Source organism: Leucopleurus acutus (assembly GCF_964270905.1).
Source record: "Leucopleurus acutus genome assembly, chromosome: 18".
In the NCBI taxonomy this organism is placed as follows: Eukaryota; Metazoa; Chordata; class Mammalia; order Artiodactyla; family Delphinidae; genus Leucopleurus; species Leucopleurus acutus.
Genome location: NC_139160.1, coordinates 67,670,148 through 67,688,422, shown reverse-complemented (window position 1 = coordinate 67,688,422; position 18,275 = coordinate 67,670,148). Strand labels below are relative to the sequence as shown.

The following is an 18,275-nucleotide window of genomic DNA, read 5'->3' as shown; positions in this document are numbered from 1 at the left end:
CCACAGGTGCTGGTCTAAGGGCTGAACCGAGGAGGCGGTGAGGAGGCATCCAGAGAGTCTACTATCAGGAATCTGTGCCACAGCCCAACACGCAACTCGAAGGCTCGGCCACTGCTGCTCCCTGCAAGGAACACTCCAGCTGTGCGCGCCACCAGACGTGCATCCTGCGTCCTCTGTGTTGAGTGATGACTTGTCTCTTGAGGGGCCGGGGCCTCCCACCACAGCTGATCCTACTTCTCCCAAGACATGGGTATGGTTTTTACAACAGGCAGAGGAAAGGAGACTCTGGAGAAAGAGCAGCAGGCTTCAGATTCTCCCTGGCAACGGGCTCCCCGCCTCTGGGGGGCGAGGAAGGAGGGTGGTGTTGGGGACACGCCGAGCCAGACAGTGCTCATGCCTGCCGTGTTTCCCGAAGGCTGCCTGGCTCTCCTCTGAAGGGGACCTTCTCCTCCATGGACAGTCAGGATCAAAGGTGTCCCCACCTTCTGGGGGGAGGTTTGGTTTTGATTTGGGGAGAGAATGGGAACGCTCAGTCTCTTGTGAGGAGGAAGTGGTGGGGAGGGGCAGTGAGCTCCCCAGGCTGGGGACATCTGCTGTAGGAAGATGACACCTCTCTCTTGCTTTAAGGCTTTTTTACTCTCTTAATTTCATTTACGTGCTTGTGAACACTGAACACAAGTTAGTAAGAACTGCACAGGATAAGATACAGCTTCCTTGAAAATAAGAAGGAAAGAGCACCTTCTGGCACAGGGATGACCGATGTCTGCGTTACATCTTTTGTTTCCTCCCTTCTTTGTCGGCCAATTTTCTGGTCATTTCTTCTGCTCCTTAACCTTAGCTCTATGCAGCAATTACCAAATAAAAGTCAAAATTAAAATTAGTCCTGGTACTTGTTACCAGTAAATGTTTGGAGAGAAGAAGAGGTGAAACTTGTTATTAAAAATGAGACTGGGAATTACTCAGGATTTCCCCTCTCTTTTTACATCTCCGCCCTCAGAGTTGTCACTCATTTTCGCCCTTCAGCGATCACCTCTCACTCCCTTACTCATCCTTCAACCAACATTGGGCCAGGGTGGACAGCACTGCCTGAAAGCCCGGGGACCCTTTTGGACTCAACTCTCTCCCTGATAAATCAAATCCGGCCAGTTCTCAAGTACCACTGATTTTTCCCTTCAAGGGGGTCTGTTGAAGTCTTTGTCGTCCCCCTCTGAGATTAAGCCAACAGCCTCTTAGATGACCTCACTGCCACTAACACAGGCCTTGGTTTACGGTGCTTCCCAGCTAACTGCATTTGTTACAAATGGAAGGTTTCTGGCAACGCTGCACTGAGCAGGTCTATTGGTGACATTTTTCTAACAGCATTTGCTCACTTTGTGTCTCTGTGTCACATTCTGGTAATTCTCACAATACTTCAAGCTTCTTTATTTCTATTGCATTTGTTAGGGTGATCTGCGATCAGTGATCTCTGACGTTACTGCTGTAATTGTTTGGGGGTGATAGCAACACTGGGGGCTTATTTTAAGAAATTGCACAGCCACCTCAACCTTCAGCACCCACTGCCCTGATCAGTCGGCGGCCGTCAGCATCGAGGCGAGACCCTCCACCAGCATAAAGATTATGACTCCTTGAAGGCTCAGAGGATGGTTAGCATTTTTTAGCAATAATGTATTTTTTGATTAAAGTATACACATTTTTAAAGATATAATGCTATTGCACACTTAATAGACTACAGTGTAGTGTAAACATAACTTTTACAATGCACTGGGAAACCAAAAAATTCGTGGGACTCACTTCATCACAATACTTGCTTTAATGCAGTGGTCTGGAACCAAACCTGCACTGTCTCCAAGGTGTGCCTGTATTGTCTCCATCCAACCTGCACACCATGGCGGGTGAGTTGTGCATGAGTTACCCCACCAAGGCCTTTCACAACACCACTGTCTCAACTGAAAATCTTACTGCATCACATCTAGATTATTCTGTCCTGTTTTGAACGTCCTCCAAAACCAGCCTCACCCTAACTACTTCTTACCTCTTCCCTGCATATTCCTTCCACTGACTGTGTCCCTCACTTATTCAGACCACATTTGCTCCAATCGTGTCTGTTACCTAAAATGCCCTCCCCTGTCCCCTACGACCATCTGCCGCCCTACAGGTTTGTACAGAGCCCAGTTCTTGTTTTGTGCCTCTAACTGGCTTCTTTCTTGACAATCCAAATCCTTACTGGTCTCCCTGTCCGCTGAATTTCTACAGAACTAGGTCAAGTTGCCAATCTAAGAGAATGTAACACTGAGTCTAGGTTTCCTCATCTGTAAAACAGAAAACTGGACTAGATGGTCCTTAAACTAATAATTATTAGTTGCTTCTTCCTAATCAGTATATTAAAGAATGTCTTGAAAGTCAAGCAGTTCTCTCTCAAAAAGAGACCTTCACTGTTGCAGCAGAAGCGCCTCCTGCCAGAGCTGTTGCAGGAGGGATGCCCAGACAGACACTGGTCTAGACACCCTCCATTTTATAACCTCCAGTACTGCTTATGAGTGTTACCTGCACTGATCAAGGAGCTCTAACGAGCATCTCTAATGATCAAGGATCCTTGAGCAACCACCCCTACTAGACGGCAGCGATGGACAGTTTACTAATGAGGAATGTGGATTTGTGGAAATGAAGTGCTAACTCTCACAGTGGTCTCTCACAGCCCAAAGCCCACGTTCTGAACTATCAATGAAACCTGCACCTGCACCCCTCACTCCACCCTGGGAATCCAGGCGCAACCAGGGTGCATACACCACCATCACTTAAAAAAGTATGATTTAAAAAAAAATCTTGGTATCGCTAATCTGTGCTCTAATCTCGGACAGGAGATCATGACTCATGAGTCCGGAAATTCCTGTACTCCTGCTTTCTTCACAAAGCCACATCTGTCACCCACAGCGAAAGACTGCAGGGTCTGAAGCTGGGGTGGGTTCCATGAAATTCAAGGCTTCTTGAGATGATCAGAAGGGTTCTTGCTGAGACACTCACAGGTGGTCCAGGGGTCTGTCCTGCGCTGGAATCGTATTCTGGTTTTTGCGGTACGCGGGCCCCTCACTGTTGCGGCCTCTCCCGTTGCGGAGCACAGGCTCCGGACGCGCAGGCCCAGCGGCCATGGCTCCCAGGCCCAGCTGCTCCGCGGCATGTGGGATCTTCCCGGACCGGGGCACGAACCCGTGTCCCCTGCATCGGCAGGCGGACTCTCAACCACTGCGCCGCCAGGGAAGCCCCGTATTCTGGTTTTAAAACCCACAGGGATGACTTTTTTTGAGGAGGAAAAATTTACAGAATGATTATAGGGACAATTTTTCTAATATTCCCCTGTTTGACATTATGTCTGCTTAAAGGTACATCTCTAAATTCATTCATGGTTTTAAAAAGTGATTAATAAGTGAGAAAATAAAAAATTATGAAAAGAATTAGGATTGCTGATAACTTCTATCTCTCCAAAATGCCAGGTATGTCATCATCGTTTACTTGTTTCCTTAAGTACCATGAGATTGTACCACACTCTCCCTTCTCATGAACACCAAGGCAGAATGGAAAATAGAAATGATTTTCTCGAGGTTACTTAATGAGTCAGCCTTGGAAAGGGATTAGAATTTATATTGATCCTATCTTTCTGTTCTGAATTTTGTCAAAAAGGTCAGTATGACCAACTACAAGAGCACCAAATACATAACAGTAGTTTCTGCAAGGAGGTACAGATTGAGATAAACAGCTTAGCTTTAATTTCACTTGAAAATAGAGTTCTTGCACCTAATTTTCATTTAATTTGCAGATTTTTATCAACCAAGCACTAGTAACTTACTCCGCACCTGATATTATACACTTCATACTCACAAAAGAAAAAAGTCATAAAAGAACTAACTCTAACTGATTAGATTGCTTTGTTGACAAGGTAGCACAGCAACTTGAAAAGGATGGTTTTTAAATCAAATTGCACCAAAACGTGAAAGAGCAAAGCTAAAAAGGAAAAGTGTTGAGAAGCATGCCACATGCCCGTGTGCTGTCTTCAAGGCTGCCTGGGTTCATCTTGGCTGAGAACGTGCTCCCTTTGGATTCAAGGTGGACTCCTTTGCTACACACACACACACACACACACACACACACACACACACGTGCTCCCTTTGGATTCAAGGTGGACTCCTTTGCTACACACACACACACACACACACACACACACGTGCTCCCTTTGGATTCAAGGTGGACTCCTTTGCTACACACACACACACACACACACACACACACACACACACACACACACACACAGGTTTAGGTATACAGTTTTCAGGGCTCCACTCCAGACACACTTTCTTGACCCTCCATGGCTGGGCAAGGGGCTTCTCCTAGAAGAGGACTTGTGACATTTTGCTGTAACTGCCTCTTCCTACTCTCAGCTCAGGGAGAGGAAAGATTGTGCTGTCTTGTCTGCTCCCCAGAGCCTGGCTGAACACTAAATAAATCTTGTGGAAAGGATGCTCATGGAAACTAAGAGGTGAGTAAGCAGCTTCCTCAGAGACCAGATGCAGGGGCGCTGATGGACACTGGCTCCGTGGGGTGGCACCCGCCAGGAGGAAGGACAACCAGACATGCTGCCACGTGGACAAACCTCAAAAACATGAGGCCATGTGAAAGACACCCGTCACAAAGGACCCAAAAGTATATGATTAGATTCAATGTCCAGAATAGGCCAATCTAGAAAGTCAGAAGATAGATGCGTGGTTGCTCAGGGCAAGGTGGGTGGTAGGACTGGGGAGTGACTGCTAATGGGAAGAGTCTCTTTTTGAGGTAATACCAGTGTTCTCAAATTCAGTGTGGTGATGGTGGGATAACTCTGTGAGTACACTAAAATCCACTGAATTGTACTCTCTTTTTTGGCCACGCCATGCAGCTTGCAGGATCTTAGTTCCCCCACCAGGGATCGAACCTAGGCCCTGGCAGTGACAGTGCGGAGTCCTAACCACTGGACCACCAGGGAATTCCCTGAGCTGTACTCTTTAAGGAGGTGAACTATATGGTATGTGAATTCGATCTCAATAAAGTTATTAAAAAACTTAAAAAAAAAATGAGAACCTGAGAGCACTTTCAATACACTAAAAATATTTTACTAAATTAAAAATCCTTGATTAATAAAAGGAACTCACATGATTTGCAAGGGGGATGTGACTCATAATAATGCATATGTTAGATGTTACCTAACAACGATTGCTGGGGTGGATAAAGAGAAAATTTTCACAGCCGCAAAATGTTTCTAAGTGAGGGTGAGAGAATACACCTCACCCTCGCTTAGAAACTTAGCTAACCATTCAACCAAATACTGAGAAAATAACTGAAATGCATGTGTGAATAATGGTGAGCTGCTGTAGGCATCAACATCTTCTCTCCCTGCAGGTCAAATAAGCTGCTCGTTACTGTTAACAGAGGTGATAATCAATCAGGAAACACGGGCAGCCGGAGAGAGTGAAGACGTAATGAAAAAAACGAGCACCAAACGACTTCACTGCTTTGTTGACGAAATTCCCACTTGGCTCATACCAAGCATGATGCGTTCTTAGTGGGCTTCACCGTAATTCTACTTCTAGAGTAAATGGACATTTTACAGAAATACCTTAGAAAGTCTTATCACCAAGTCTATGTTGTGGTATGTGATGGCATTATCACCACCAGCCAACAGAGAGAATAGGGGTCATACAAGTAACAGACGATCACATCTCAGAGAATACAGACTTCCCGGGAAACAGAGCTGCTTGGAAAGCTGCTGGCTGCATAATCTTCTAGAGCAGGGGGTGGGCAAAGTTCTTCTGTAAAAGGGCAGGTAGTAAATGTTTTAGGTTTTGAAGACCAATAGGCAAAATCAAAGATATTATGTAGGTGCTTACAGAGCCACTAAAAATGTAAAAACCGTTCTTAGCATCGGGTTTGGCCCATGGGCCATAGCCTACTGACCCTTGTTCTAAAGGTTACAAGTTTTAAAGAGTAGTAACTATCCAATTAGCTCCTAAATCAGGACTCTCTCTCAAACTTCCTGAGAGCCCAGAAACAGATCCCAATGCAATCAGAATAACTAATATTTGACAGATCTTTCTGGTATATCAAGTAATTTTGCATAAATTATTTTATCCTCATGACAACCCTATTAGATAGACTGTGCACAGATCTCCCCGTCAACCCAGTGTTGATTCCTTAACTGCAAATTTCTTCCCCTTTTCATTTATATTCTGCTTTTCTATCGTGATGGCATCATGACCAGCAAAAAGGGGAATCCATGCTAAGAAGCTGCAGAGACTCCTGCAGCAACCCTGCTGTTCAAATGTTCATCATTACAGGGCATTTCAGTGACTGTTCTAGAGGTGTGAACGCACAGAGGCTCGCAGAGCTTGACTGTGGCCATGTAGTCTCATGCAGTGAGGACACGCTGCCTCACCACCAGAACTCAGAGAATCCTCACCATCTCCCGACTGGTCTTCCTCCTCCAGTATCAGCTTTCTCAAGGGTATTCATGTCATGGCCAAAGTAGTCTTATTTATTTATTTGGTCACGTTGGCTCTTAGTTGCGGCAGGCGGGCTCCTTAGTTGTGGCATGCAAACTCTTAGTTGTGGCATGCATGTGGGATCTAGTTCCCTGACCAGGGATGGAACCTGGGCGCCACCAGGGGAGTCCCCAAAGTAATCTTTATTAAAGACAAATCTAACTTACTCTCCTGCCTAAAGCCTTCACTGACTACTTCTAGCAGGACGAAAGAAAAAACACTCCTCAGCGTAGCACCCCCAAGTGCTCAGTGTAGCACCCCTCAAGGCTTCTGCCTAAAGCCTTCACTGACTCACTACTTCTAGCAGGACGAAAGAAAAAACACCCCTCAGTGTAGCACCCCCAAGACCCCCGATGTCCTGGCCTCGGCTTTCTCCCCAGCCTCTCTTTCACTGCTTCCTCCTTAGGGGAGCCCTGAACTTAGGCAAATGCAGTCACTTGTGTTCCCACAGCTGTCTCAAGCCCTTGTGCTTTTTCTCACACGGTTCTCTAGGCCTGAAATGCCTGCCTGAGTGCTGGTCTCTTCCAGATTCCCCTCAACCACACAGGGCTTTGCTGAGTCCCTCAGAGAGAACCAGGACTCTTTTGCTGGCGCAAACTCCAATAGAAACCTAGCACTTCGCATTGACTCATCTCTCTTCCCCCAGGGGCTGCAGGCTTCCTGAAGGCCAGGGCAGCGCCATTTTCTCCCTCACGGCTGCACACTGCAGTGGAACCAAGAGAGGCATAAATAAGTGGAGCACACAGCTCCTGTCCTTCAAGAATTCAAATGCTACTCAGTGAATGAATAAAGCACGAACCCATGAAAAGTTACGTAACGGTCCCAGCAGTGGAAAATGATCCGCAGCTGCTGGTACCAAAATGACTCGGCAACGTCACCGACCATGGAGCCAGCACCCCTACTGGGGGCGGGGAGTGAACCTGAGAGCAAGAAGCTGGTGGGAGTAGACTCAACGTGTGACTGGCACGCTGCCGCTACATCAATGTACAGAAGAGTGGGAAAGCTCTGCCGTGGGGGGAGATGAGAGCTGGAAGAAAGGGACCGGGCGTTATTATGTCGTCCACTCAGCCCTCATCACAATGAGTCCATAAGCCAATGAGCCGAAAGCTTCTGCGTAGTGACCACCGTGGAAGTGTCCAGAAAGGTCATGTCACTGGGCCTGATGATGAACTTCAGGACACTGTGCACTGACCCTGTAAGCTGCAGATGAAGCAAGGTCTGCAGAGCCATCACACTGCTCACTGCCCTTTAGAGCCATGGAGGTGTATTTGCTGCAGAGCACGTTACAACTGCTTCAGAAGTGCAACGTCAGAGTTCACTTTCAAGAACCAAGATGTGACTCCTGTGGCAATGTCCTAGGATGAGGCTGGCTGGTCAGGGCACAAGTGATGCTTGCCCTTCCTCTGCTTCCAAACCCTGCACTACTTCTTAACGTGGTGCGTGCGTTCCCGCTGAAACTCCTTTCAAGAGGGAGCCAACTCTTGCTGACTCTTGTGATCTTCTCCTCGTCATTGTCTCTGCCTGGCCTTTTTTGGGGGGTGGGAGGGTAGCCTCTGAATCTATTGAGCACCCCCTCTCCCATTCTTCCTGAAACACTCCTCTCCCGGCTGCTGTGCTACTGAACTCTCCCGGATTCCTCCTCGCCCCCTGGAATTCCTGTCTTCCTCCTCTCTGCTCTCCCTGAACATGGGTCTCGGGCTGTCTTTAGTGGTTTGTCCTCTCAGAGGATAGCTGTATAGTTTCCAGCCAGGACTACTCACCTGTATTCAGCTGGCCTCAGTACATTAAGAAATTCTGCAAATATTTATTATATACATATCGAGTCACTAATTCTCCAAATGTATGGGTGCCTACCACATGCCAGGCATTATTCACACATTAGAGACACAATGGAAAAGCCCCACCCCCACCCCAAGACACACCACGGGCACAGATGGGACGTGAGTCAATGGTGAGGGGCGGGAGTGGCAAGGTCAGGAAAGATGCCAGAGGCTCTAAGGACAGACAGAGGGTCAGTGCTGCCCGGGAGGCTGGAGGAGGGGATTTCAGACAGTTTACTCAAGAGCGAGCAAGAGTTGGGCAAGCAGAGGCCGTGTGGGGGTGAGATGGGGCGCAGTGGGCGAGTCGGTACAGGGGAAGTTTGTCGTTGGCGGAGGGAAGGGTAGATGAAGAGGCAAGAAGTGAGAAACACACGGGGCTGAGATGAACTGTGAACAGTTCGGAGTGATCAGCCCGAGGCTGCTGGGGGCCGGGGGAAGGCAGGGGCCTTGTGTGGCCAGCGAGAACTGCCTTGTAGGCTCAGGAGGGCCTCTGAAGGACTTTGGTGGGAGTGAGACAATCAGGTTCGCGTCTTCACAGAGCTTGCCCTGGGGGCTGGAGTGTGGGGCAGGGCCGGAAGAGGGAGGCAGTTGTGACAAGCTTTCATTAGGTGAGTGACATCGGTGGCCTGAACTAAGGGGGATGAAGACAGAGGGAGTGGTGGGTTTACGGCGAGAAGGTAGACTCTCTGGGGTGCAGGTGAGGGAGGCGACACGAGGGACACGGATGCAGGAGGGAAGAGTCCAAGGGGAAGTCACAGTGTTCTGGTTTGGGCCCCTGGGTGAACGATGGTGCTTTCCATCCGGGAGGGAGTGAGACAGAGAAGCCAACTTAGCAAAGCAAGGGTAAATTGCCGGTGCCTGCGGGGCATTCAAGTGGAGATGCCCGGCAGGCAGTAGGATATTTAGGTCTGGAGCCCAGGAGAGAGGAGGTCTAGACAATAGGTCTAAGTCTGGGAGCCATGAGCTTAGCACAGAGGGGAGAGCCATGGACTGCGAGTGTGCAGGGGGACAGATCAGCGGGCTGGACCTCAGGGGACAATGCCGGTTAGGAGCCCAGTGAGGAGCTGGCCATTATCCCGGCCAGGCATTCACAGAGCAGAGCGCTGGATTTCTAAAATCTCCTCTTGGTCTTTTCCTCCATGGTCTCTCCTTTCTCCACCCATCTCACATGCTGCAATGAAAGGAATTTCTCTGAGATACCTGTCCTACCTTTACAACTGACTAAACCACTTTTGACAGCCTCCAATGTCAAAATCCAACTCTGCCGTCGGGTTGAAAAACACCTCCCTCTATTACAGTCGCTGTGTTACTTCTCTGTCACTAGGTACCCTACCACCTCAGCCCCCCATGTCTCCTCGAGGCCTTCCCCTTTCAGGCCTCCTTATCACCTCCACGCCTCCCTCCCTCTGGCTGGTCCTCTCCTCTGGGATGATCTGCCTCATCCTCTCCACCCGCCCACATCCTGCCCATCCTCCTAGCCCCTGAAACCTCATCTCACAGTAACAGGACCCCAGTGGCGCCTTCCTGGGTGTCTTACTGCCCCGCGCACTCTGGTCTATATTTCATCGTTCTTGGATATTTCTCTAATTCAAGTGTATCTGCTGAGCTCCCTGACGTTGATCACAAACTCATTAAGGGAAAAGGCAGGTTTTTCACTTCTTAGGTGCCCACCGAGTCCCCACCAGTCTTGGTCACTGTCTCAATAATGACCACGGGCTGACTGCGACCGCAGAGCCAAGTGCGGAGCACAGGCGGGTAGGCGACAGCGAGCACAAAGCAGCAGCTGCCGGGCGGCGCGACAGAAGCAGGCAAAAGACGCGCAAGGCAATTACAGTCAAACAAGACTTCGGCGTTATTCTGGAGTGCCTGAAATTAAAAACTGCAAACAGATCAATCTAATGTACAGTAACTAGGAAGTGATTGGTTTTTTGACCAAATAAATTCTGGGTTCTATGAAAAACATTTGAAAACCCACAGTTTGTAAACAAGTGAGAGACTTATCTTAAATGCAATACAGAATTTGAGAAGGCCTACAGTAAGATACAAGGACACTAAAACAATCAAAAAAGGTATTTTAAAAACATAGAAGATGGAAGCACAAGTTCTAACTTTGATTGAACACTAAACTTGGCATTGAGTTTCCTGACAGCCGAAGTAAAAAAGGAAAGGAAAAAAACCAACAACAACCCACACACACACAGAGGCCCTGGAATCGGACACATCTGGGCCCCTAGTCTGCAGCCCTGCCGGCAGCTGTGTGTCTCTGGGCAGACCGGCATCCCCGAGCCTCAGGGGACACGGAGGAGACAGCTGTGTTTCTCGAGGCCGACGCTGGGAAGAAATGAGGAGGGCGCTGAGTAAGCCCCGGACTAAAGAACCACACGCTCTTCTCTCCAGCACGATGAGAAGTCTGTGGCAAGAGCCCAGGGGCTGGGATTCTGAACTGTGGGCAAGACTGACCTCGGAAAGTGGAAGAGCCTGCCACGCGGCGGGGAGAGTCACAGACCAAAGGACGTCACTTCACAGCTGCCCGGCTGGAAGGCCCTCTCCAAGAGGGCGGGGATTTTGGTCTGGTTCGGTCATGGATGCTTGGGCTGTGCAACCCGGCAGATACTATGATATTCAAAGTATCTGTGGTGGGGAAGACACCGGGTGGAGTCTGCAGTGAGCCACAGAGGACCACCATGATGCGGACGCCCAGGGCACTGGAGCAAGGGCACACATACACAGCAGAGAATTACACACTTTGGAAACACTGCTGCTGGACCCCGGGGGACGGGAAGTGCCTGACCACGGGTACAGAGTGAGCGCGTGGTCAGAAGTGTGAGACCTACCAAGTTCTGTCATCAGGTGCGACCAAAGAAAGCCATCGTCCGACGTAAGTGGTGTATCCAGGGTCAGCACGAGCAGGGCTGGGGGCGCAGGCGAGCTGCACAAGCAGGCCCACCAAGACCACCATGTCGATAACCTCTGTTGCATAAAAACCTCTTCTCCAGTTCACACCTCCTGCTACATGGGGGTGGGTCCCTAACCACCAAGTGACAAGGAGGAAAATGGCCAAATTCGGTTCATAGATGGGTTGGCTTGGTACACAACTGAAAGCTGAAAAGAGACCATGGCTGCACTACAGCTCCACTCAGGGGTCACCTTGAAGAACAGTGACGGGGACAAATGCTCCCAATGGGTAGAGCTTGGGCAGTGCATTTGGGCACCCGCTTTGCATGGAAAGAGACGTGGCCTGAGGTAAATAACACCTAGGGACTCGCTGGACGTGGTGAATGACTTGGTTAGGTGGTCAGGGGATGGGAAGGTAGGGGACAAGGAGGCCTGGGAAGAGTCATGTGGGTCCAGCCAAGGAACAGGCATGAAGCGTGACATCTGGGTTCCAGTGTTTACCGTGAACATCCAGCACAGAAGAGAGAGACAGGATGACTTGGCAGACTGACGTCAGCCAGCCTCTGTCACCGGCCATCCCAGGGCTGGCAGGTGAACAGAGCAGCCAAGATGGCCGGGAAGGAGCCCCACTGTGCATGGGCCCCACTCACTAACGTGGACTTAGCTTCCAGGGTAACAGAGAGCAGTGCTGAGCCCTGATACGTACGCCACCACCCATCAAGGAGAACCAACAGTCATAGAGCCAGGTAGACTATACCGGGCCCTTTTCAGTCTGGAAGGGGCACCGTTATGGACTGAAACATGCCCCCCAAAAACTCATAGGCTGAAGTCCCTAACCCCCAATGTGACCATATTTGGAGACAGGGACTTTAAACAGGTAATTAAGGTTAGATGAGGTCATAAAGATGGGGCCCTCCCTAATCCAATGGGACTGGTGTCCTTATAAGAAGGGACACCAGGAACGTGCAGGCGCCAAGAAAAGGCCATGTGAGGACACAGCAGGAAGGCGGCTGCCTGCGAGCCAAGGACAGTCCTCACTAGAAACCAACCCTGATGGTATCTTGATCTTGGACTTCTAGCCTCTAGAACAATGAGGAAAAGTCTGTTACTGAAGCTGCCCAGTCCGTGGTACTCTGTTCGGGTGACCTGCGTTGACTATCACAGGCAGCAATTCATTTTACCTGGAACTGACACCTTTTCTGGTTATGGGGCTGCCTGCCTTTTCTGTCGCTAAGCACCACCTCTGGGGGTTGACAGAGGGCATGAGGTACCGACCAGGGTTCCAGATGACATCACATCAGACCACAAGGCCCGCTTCTAGCAAAGAGGGCGTGGCAGTGCCAAGACCACGGGATACACTGACCCTCACACAGCACGACCCAGGCGCTACCAGCTCGCCAGACCAATGGGTAGCCAGGTGAAGGTGGGAGTGAGACGCCAACCTGGAGATGGTACCCGCCAAGGACAGCGCTTGAGGCTCTAGTGTGCAGTACAGACCCTAAATCAACCACCTTCACACGGGTGCTGTGTCCCCAGTAGGCGGAACACACGGCTCTTGTAAACAAGGGATGGAAAGAGAAGTGGCCCTGACTATCCTCCCTCAAGGTGACCCACTTGGGGAATCTGGGCTTCCCGTTCCACAACTCTGGATTCCGTGGTTTACAGAGCTCGGCTCACAGGAAGGGAACGCTTCCATCGGGGACGAAGCAAGAATACCGTTACCTCTTAAGTTACAGCTGTTGCCCAGTTTGGGCTCTTGTGCCAAAAAGACCGGCAGGCAAGGAAAGGAGTCATTATCCCGGCAGGAGTAATTAATCCTGACCACCAGGAAAAGCTACGGCCACAGGCACAAAAAGGGGGGAAGATCACGGGCGGCACTCGGGTGATCTGCGAGGGCATCTCTTGTACTTCCTCACCCAGTTTCTACAGTAAACAGACAAGTACAGCAGCCACAGCTGGGAAGTGCTTGGGGACCGGGGACCCAGACCCCACAGGGATGACGGCATGTGTCGCTTCATCATGCAAGCCTTCCAGCCAAGGGCGGGGACTCTCAAGTGGACAACAGACGACGGAGATGGTCATCAGTGTATCCTCGAGACCGGCTTCAGCAGAAGGGGATGCAGTCTGTCCTGCTGACCTTCCTCTTGAAGGTTTCTCCTGGGAAAAAAGCACCACTGCAATCTTGGAGGTGTTGCTCCGAGAACTTAAGTAAAACAAGAAGATCCAAGCAGCACGAGGGGCGGATGCTCTGGACGGGTCTGCGACCCAGATCCTCCCCCTCCTTCAGGACCAGCGCTCCATCGTCCTGCTGCCGGGGGGCGGGCACCTGATGGTTCTCAAGTAACATCTGCTCTGTGGATGGCGTGCACCTGGGGAGAGGCGCCTGCAATCTGCGCCAACACCTTTCTGAATCTGGGACGACTCCAAAGGTCTCTCGCAACTCCGGGGCTTGGGCACCGTAAGCTTAGCTCGGGCCTTCTTTGTGACTGGGGCTCGAAGTCTCCCTCTGCCCTTCACCACCACCCCCCAAAGATGCTCATCCTGACGGCATTCTCCGATTCACTTCACACACAAGAGTCTGCCTGGGGACACCAACCTCAGAAACACAACCTCTCATTTTGCTCATGAGCACAAGACCACAGCTATCTACCAGGGAATCTCCCCCCAGGTAGCCTGAAGGTACCTCAGTCAATGTATTTCCCATCGCCTGCTCTTCTGATGTTGGTGGGATGGTGCTGTCATTGATCTCTCTCCTTGGCTAAGCCAGAAACCTCAGGATCATACACTACTTCTTTCTCTCCCTCATAGCTCTGTCCATTCTATCAGAAAATATTTATAATACTCATTATTACTCAGTTTTTTGGACACCGGTTGTTCTGAGTTCTCATACTTTTCATTATTTCCTCTGTTTCCTCAAAGGATCTACCTCTTCCTCCTGCTAAATGCAGGCTTAGCCTATAGCCTACATTCATCCTGGATGTGATTCTCCTACAGGACTCACCTCCCAACCCTACACACTTAATCCATGATCTGCACCTACGGCTCTGACCTCTCCAAGAGTGATGTCTGTCCTCTATGTTCAACTACATCAGGGGCACCTTTATTGTATGTTCCAGAGTCACCTCAAATTCAAATACACCTGTAGGGAACAGCCTTCACTTCTCTCTTTTACCTGCAGACTTGGCCCATTGATAAGGGGCCCCCTTCTTCCCACCCCAGATAGAAACTCTGGGACCCACCTCTCCACTGACGTCCAGGGACATCACACCTGATTTCACTTTCCAGACCACACACGATGAAGACCTACTTCTCACACGCAATGCAGGCAGGAGATCGGGAGATGGCAGGAGAGAACAGAACTCTCTCTCATACCCCAGAGGGTAAAGGGGATGGAGACAAGAAACGAGGAACCCAATGCACTGGATCACAGAAGTGCCAAAGAAGGACCAGGTATGAGGTTTCAGCCTGACGCAGAGTAACCCTGGAAAGACTAGTGCGGTGTTGGATTGCTCGGATAGAGCAGTTTTTGTGGATAAATGCTCAGTATTTCCTGACGATTAACGACAAGGCTAAGAAAACAGAGCATTTATCTGATCTACTTGTTGGTTGTTTCCTTGAAAATTTTCTTACCTTCATATTCTCCATTGCAACCAAGGAAAATCAAGAAGTTTGACATTTGCTCTTCAGTCCAGAGCACACAATAATAAGCATTTTAACAGGAAGGCACTGTGGCTTTTACAAGATGATAAAAACAGATAAATATCCCGTCTTGTTAACTAGGCTTGGTGTTTCTCTAAGAAATCATGCTTATCTAATAGAAGTGGAGCAAGAATGTCCAGTCTGACCAGTCTTTCAGCTGCAAGTTACTTTTTTTTACCTTAAAAAGAAAACACTAACAATAGCCACTATCAGAGACCTACATTCCACTTGGAAACATGTCAAGGTATCTACGATACAATGCACAGGAATGAAATGCAGACTCTACCACACATACAGTCTCAAAGGAGAAGTTTACGCAGGCCCCTGAGTATTTCTGAATTTTCCATTGTGGTTATTGTTTACCTGCTGCTGTCTTTGCCGCCTCACTTGTGCAAACTGTGACAGCATCAGCTGCCGGTCCAGCAGCTCCATCCTCTGCTGTCTCTGAATGTCTACCGTGGCCCCCATCCCGATTCTGGCCTCGCTGGTGGGTTCTGAAGATGAGAAGATGGGCTCAAGTGTCCAAGAACAGAACTTTGCCATCCAGCTGGGGACGCAGAGCACCTCATGAACTTGCAACATTTTGCTGTTGTAGCAGAGCCCGGAAATCTAAAAGAAAAAGCGTCCAACTGGATTGTTGAAATGTCATAAAATGTTAAAGAACATATTTAACATAGAAATCAATAACCGCAAAACACTTCAGATGGTGTTTTCCTTCACTGTTGTAGTGTTAGGTGATAACCAGAACTCCTACCAGGTTGCAGGATACTAAGCAGCACAAACCAACAAAAAACTGAATTTACTCCGTAAACAAATGTGTTTTTATTAAGTTAGAAGAGACAGCAAAATCCTAGCTATTTAACACTCAAAGTACTGGTACAATATTTAAAAAAACAATGTTGTCTTTTGAAAAAAAGCCATGAAATATTTGATTATCAAAACCTTTTCACACTGTACTAACTCTGTGGTTATTCTTATTGGCAGATGGCCATCAGAGAGAGATACTGAGAGAAAACAACTTTGATATTGGATGATGTGACCCAGCATCAATATCAAATATGTAAATACAATACATGTATCAGAAAATAAAGACTACCTAAAATGTATACAGTTGTTTTAATAAAATTTGCAAGTATTTTTCCTAGATTTTAAAATCCTTGCCAATAGTTAGCAATTAACAATTCTGTTTACGAATAAGGCTATTTTTCATCTTTAAGGCAATTTATATGGTAAGAGAAGTCTAAGGAGTCTCTATGGTTTCCTAGGTAAAAATGAGAATGGCTATTCCTTTGTTAAAGACAAATCTTTAATTTTGTGAATTTGATTCTTAGGATAAGTTATTCACACCAAATTAGAACATATTTGACAAATTTCTGTCTAACAAGAGAAAAGTACACTTTAATGTTTTACTAATAAAACTTAAATTAACTAATTAGGCAAAAATTTATTGAGCATCTGCTATATACCAGGTGCTGTTCTAGGCACTTAAAGTATAGCAGAAGACAAGATAAATAAAGCCCTACTCTTACAGAGGTAATCGTGATCAATACGGAGATTGGACAGTAAACAAGCAAACACACAAAACAATTCCAGACAAGATCTATGAAGGAAATAAAATAAGGTGACTTGGAGCAAGGACCTTCTTTAGGTCGGGTGGAAGTGACACTTGAGCAGAGTTCTTAAGGATAGTGAGGTGCCAGTGATTTGACGAACTGGAGGAAGAACGTTTCAGGCAGAGAAAACAGCGAGTGCAATGCAGGAATGAGCTTGGGAGTATCCACTAGAAATCTTAGTGGAGCTATCAAGAGGGTTGTTGGATATAAAAATCTGGAACTCAAGAGAAAAGTTTGCAGAGATAAAGATTTGGGAGTCAGTGGTATAAGACTGTGTTTAAAGCAACAGGACTACAGGAGATAATGAGGGCAGGGGACGTTATTACAGAGGAAAGAAGAGGACTTAGGACTGAACCCAGGGTACACCAGCATTTTGTGGATGGACAGAGTAGAAGAAGCCAGTAAAGAAATCTGAGAAGGGGCTGCCAGTGAGAAGAAGGAAAACTAGGAGAGTTTAGTACCACTGAAGCTAAGAGAGCAGTGTTTTAAGATGGGAATAGTCAGCTATGTCTAATGTAGCCCAGAGTTCAAGTAAGACAGAGAGAGGAAGAAGATGACTGTTGGATTTGGCAACATTAAGAACAGTTTTGGTGCAGTGGTAGGAGCAAAAGACACACTGGAGGAGGTTGAAGAGTGAATGGAAAAGGACTTTTGGTTTCAAATAATTTCTATGCTACTTCTCTCAAAAATGGTACAAAACAACTAAGAAAACAAAAACAGAAACAAACTTCACATTCACTGAAGCTAGAAAGCGTCTGTAATCCTCAACCACACTAACAAAATGGAAAACACATTGAGTAGTTAGAAATACTTAGCATACGAGAAGGGTAAATCCAAACGAGGGAGAGGGTCCCCCCCACCCGCCACGGACTCAGGGATTAGAGGCACCAGGTACTGTGAAGGCGGGAGTGAAGTGGAGGGTCACAGAACTCTGTGCAAGAAGCAGCTCCAATGCCTCCCCTCACCCAGCAGAGCCCCTCTCTACCCTCTCCCTTCTCTACGGGGAGAAGGCAAAGGCTGTGCAGGGCCTGCATCAAAGAGGCTCTGGAGCGGGTAGAGCAGGCCACAGCGGAGGCCGGGGCTCTACACATGTGGACTTCACACAGACAGAGAGGCCTTCCGTGTATGTCTCGCAGAACTTCCAGAAGAAGACAACAGAAGACATATAGGAAGAAAGGGACTATCTTTCAACAGATAATAGCTGAGTTTTCCAGAATTAATAAAGAATATAGATACTCAGATTGAAAATGCAATAGTCCCAAGGTGGATAACATAATGAAATTTATATCTAGATCCATTATAGTGAAACAGAGAAAGAAATCCTTAAAAGTGTGAAGAAAAAAGGACAAAAGAGCGTAGCTCATTATATAAGGGTAAGTCACGACCCACAGCAGTCACACGCTGACAGCGCACCCTGAGGAGAATTCAGGGTGAAAAATCCGGATGAGGCACTCTGTGCTTTAGATAAACACGCCCCTAGAGGGCTAGATGCATATCTCAGGAAGAATTTCAATGACCCCAGATTCTTGCACCTTCACATACAAAGAAAAGCACTAAAATTAACTTGAGATTCTGCTCTTTCTGATTGGCAGTAATCTTTGACTGAGATGTATGCTTGACTAGATGTACTTCACAGCCAAAAAATTCATAATTTATTATACTGGCGCCTCCCCTACTTCTTTGGA

General features: G+C 48.1%; 1 protein-coding gene across 1 annotated transcript in view; it reads right to left on the bottom strand.

The window, feature by feature from the left end:
• Window positions 1-18,275, bottom strand: part of UBAC2 (UBA domain containing 2) — a 153,479-nt gene that overhangs the window by 22,825 nt on the left and 112,379 nt on the right. The window contains exon 7 of the mRNA XM_082859690.1: window positions 15,341-15,586. Within this exon, the coding sequence (XP_082715816.1) occupies window positions 15,341-15,586 (246 nt within the window). The remainder of the gene's footprint in view (window positions 1-15,340; window positions 15,587-18,275) is intronic.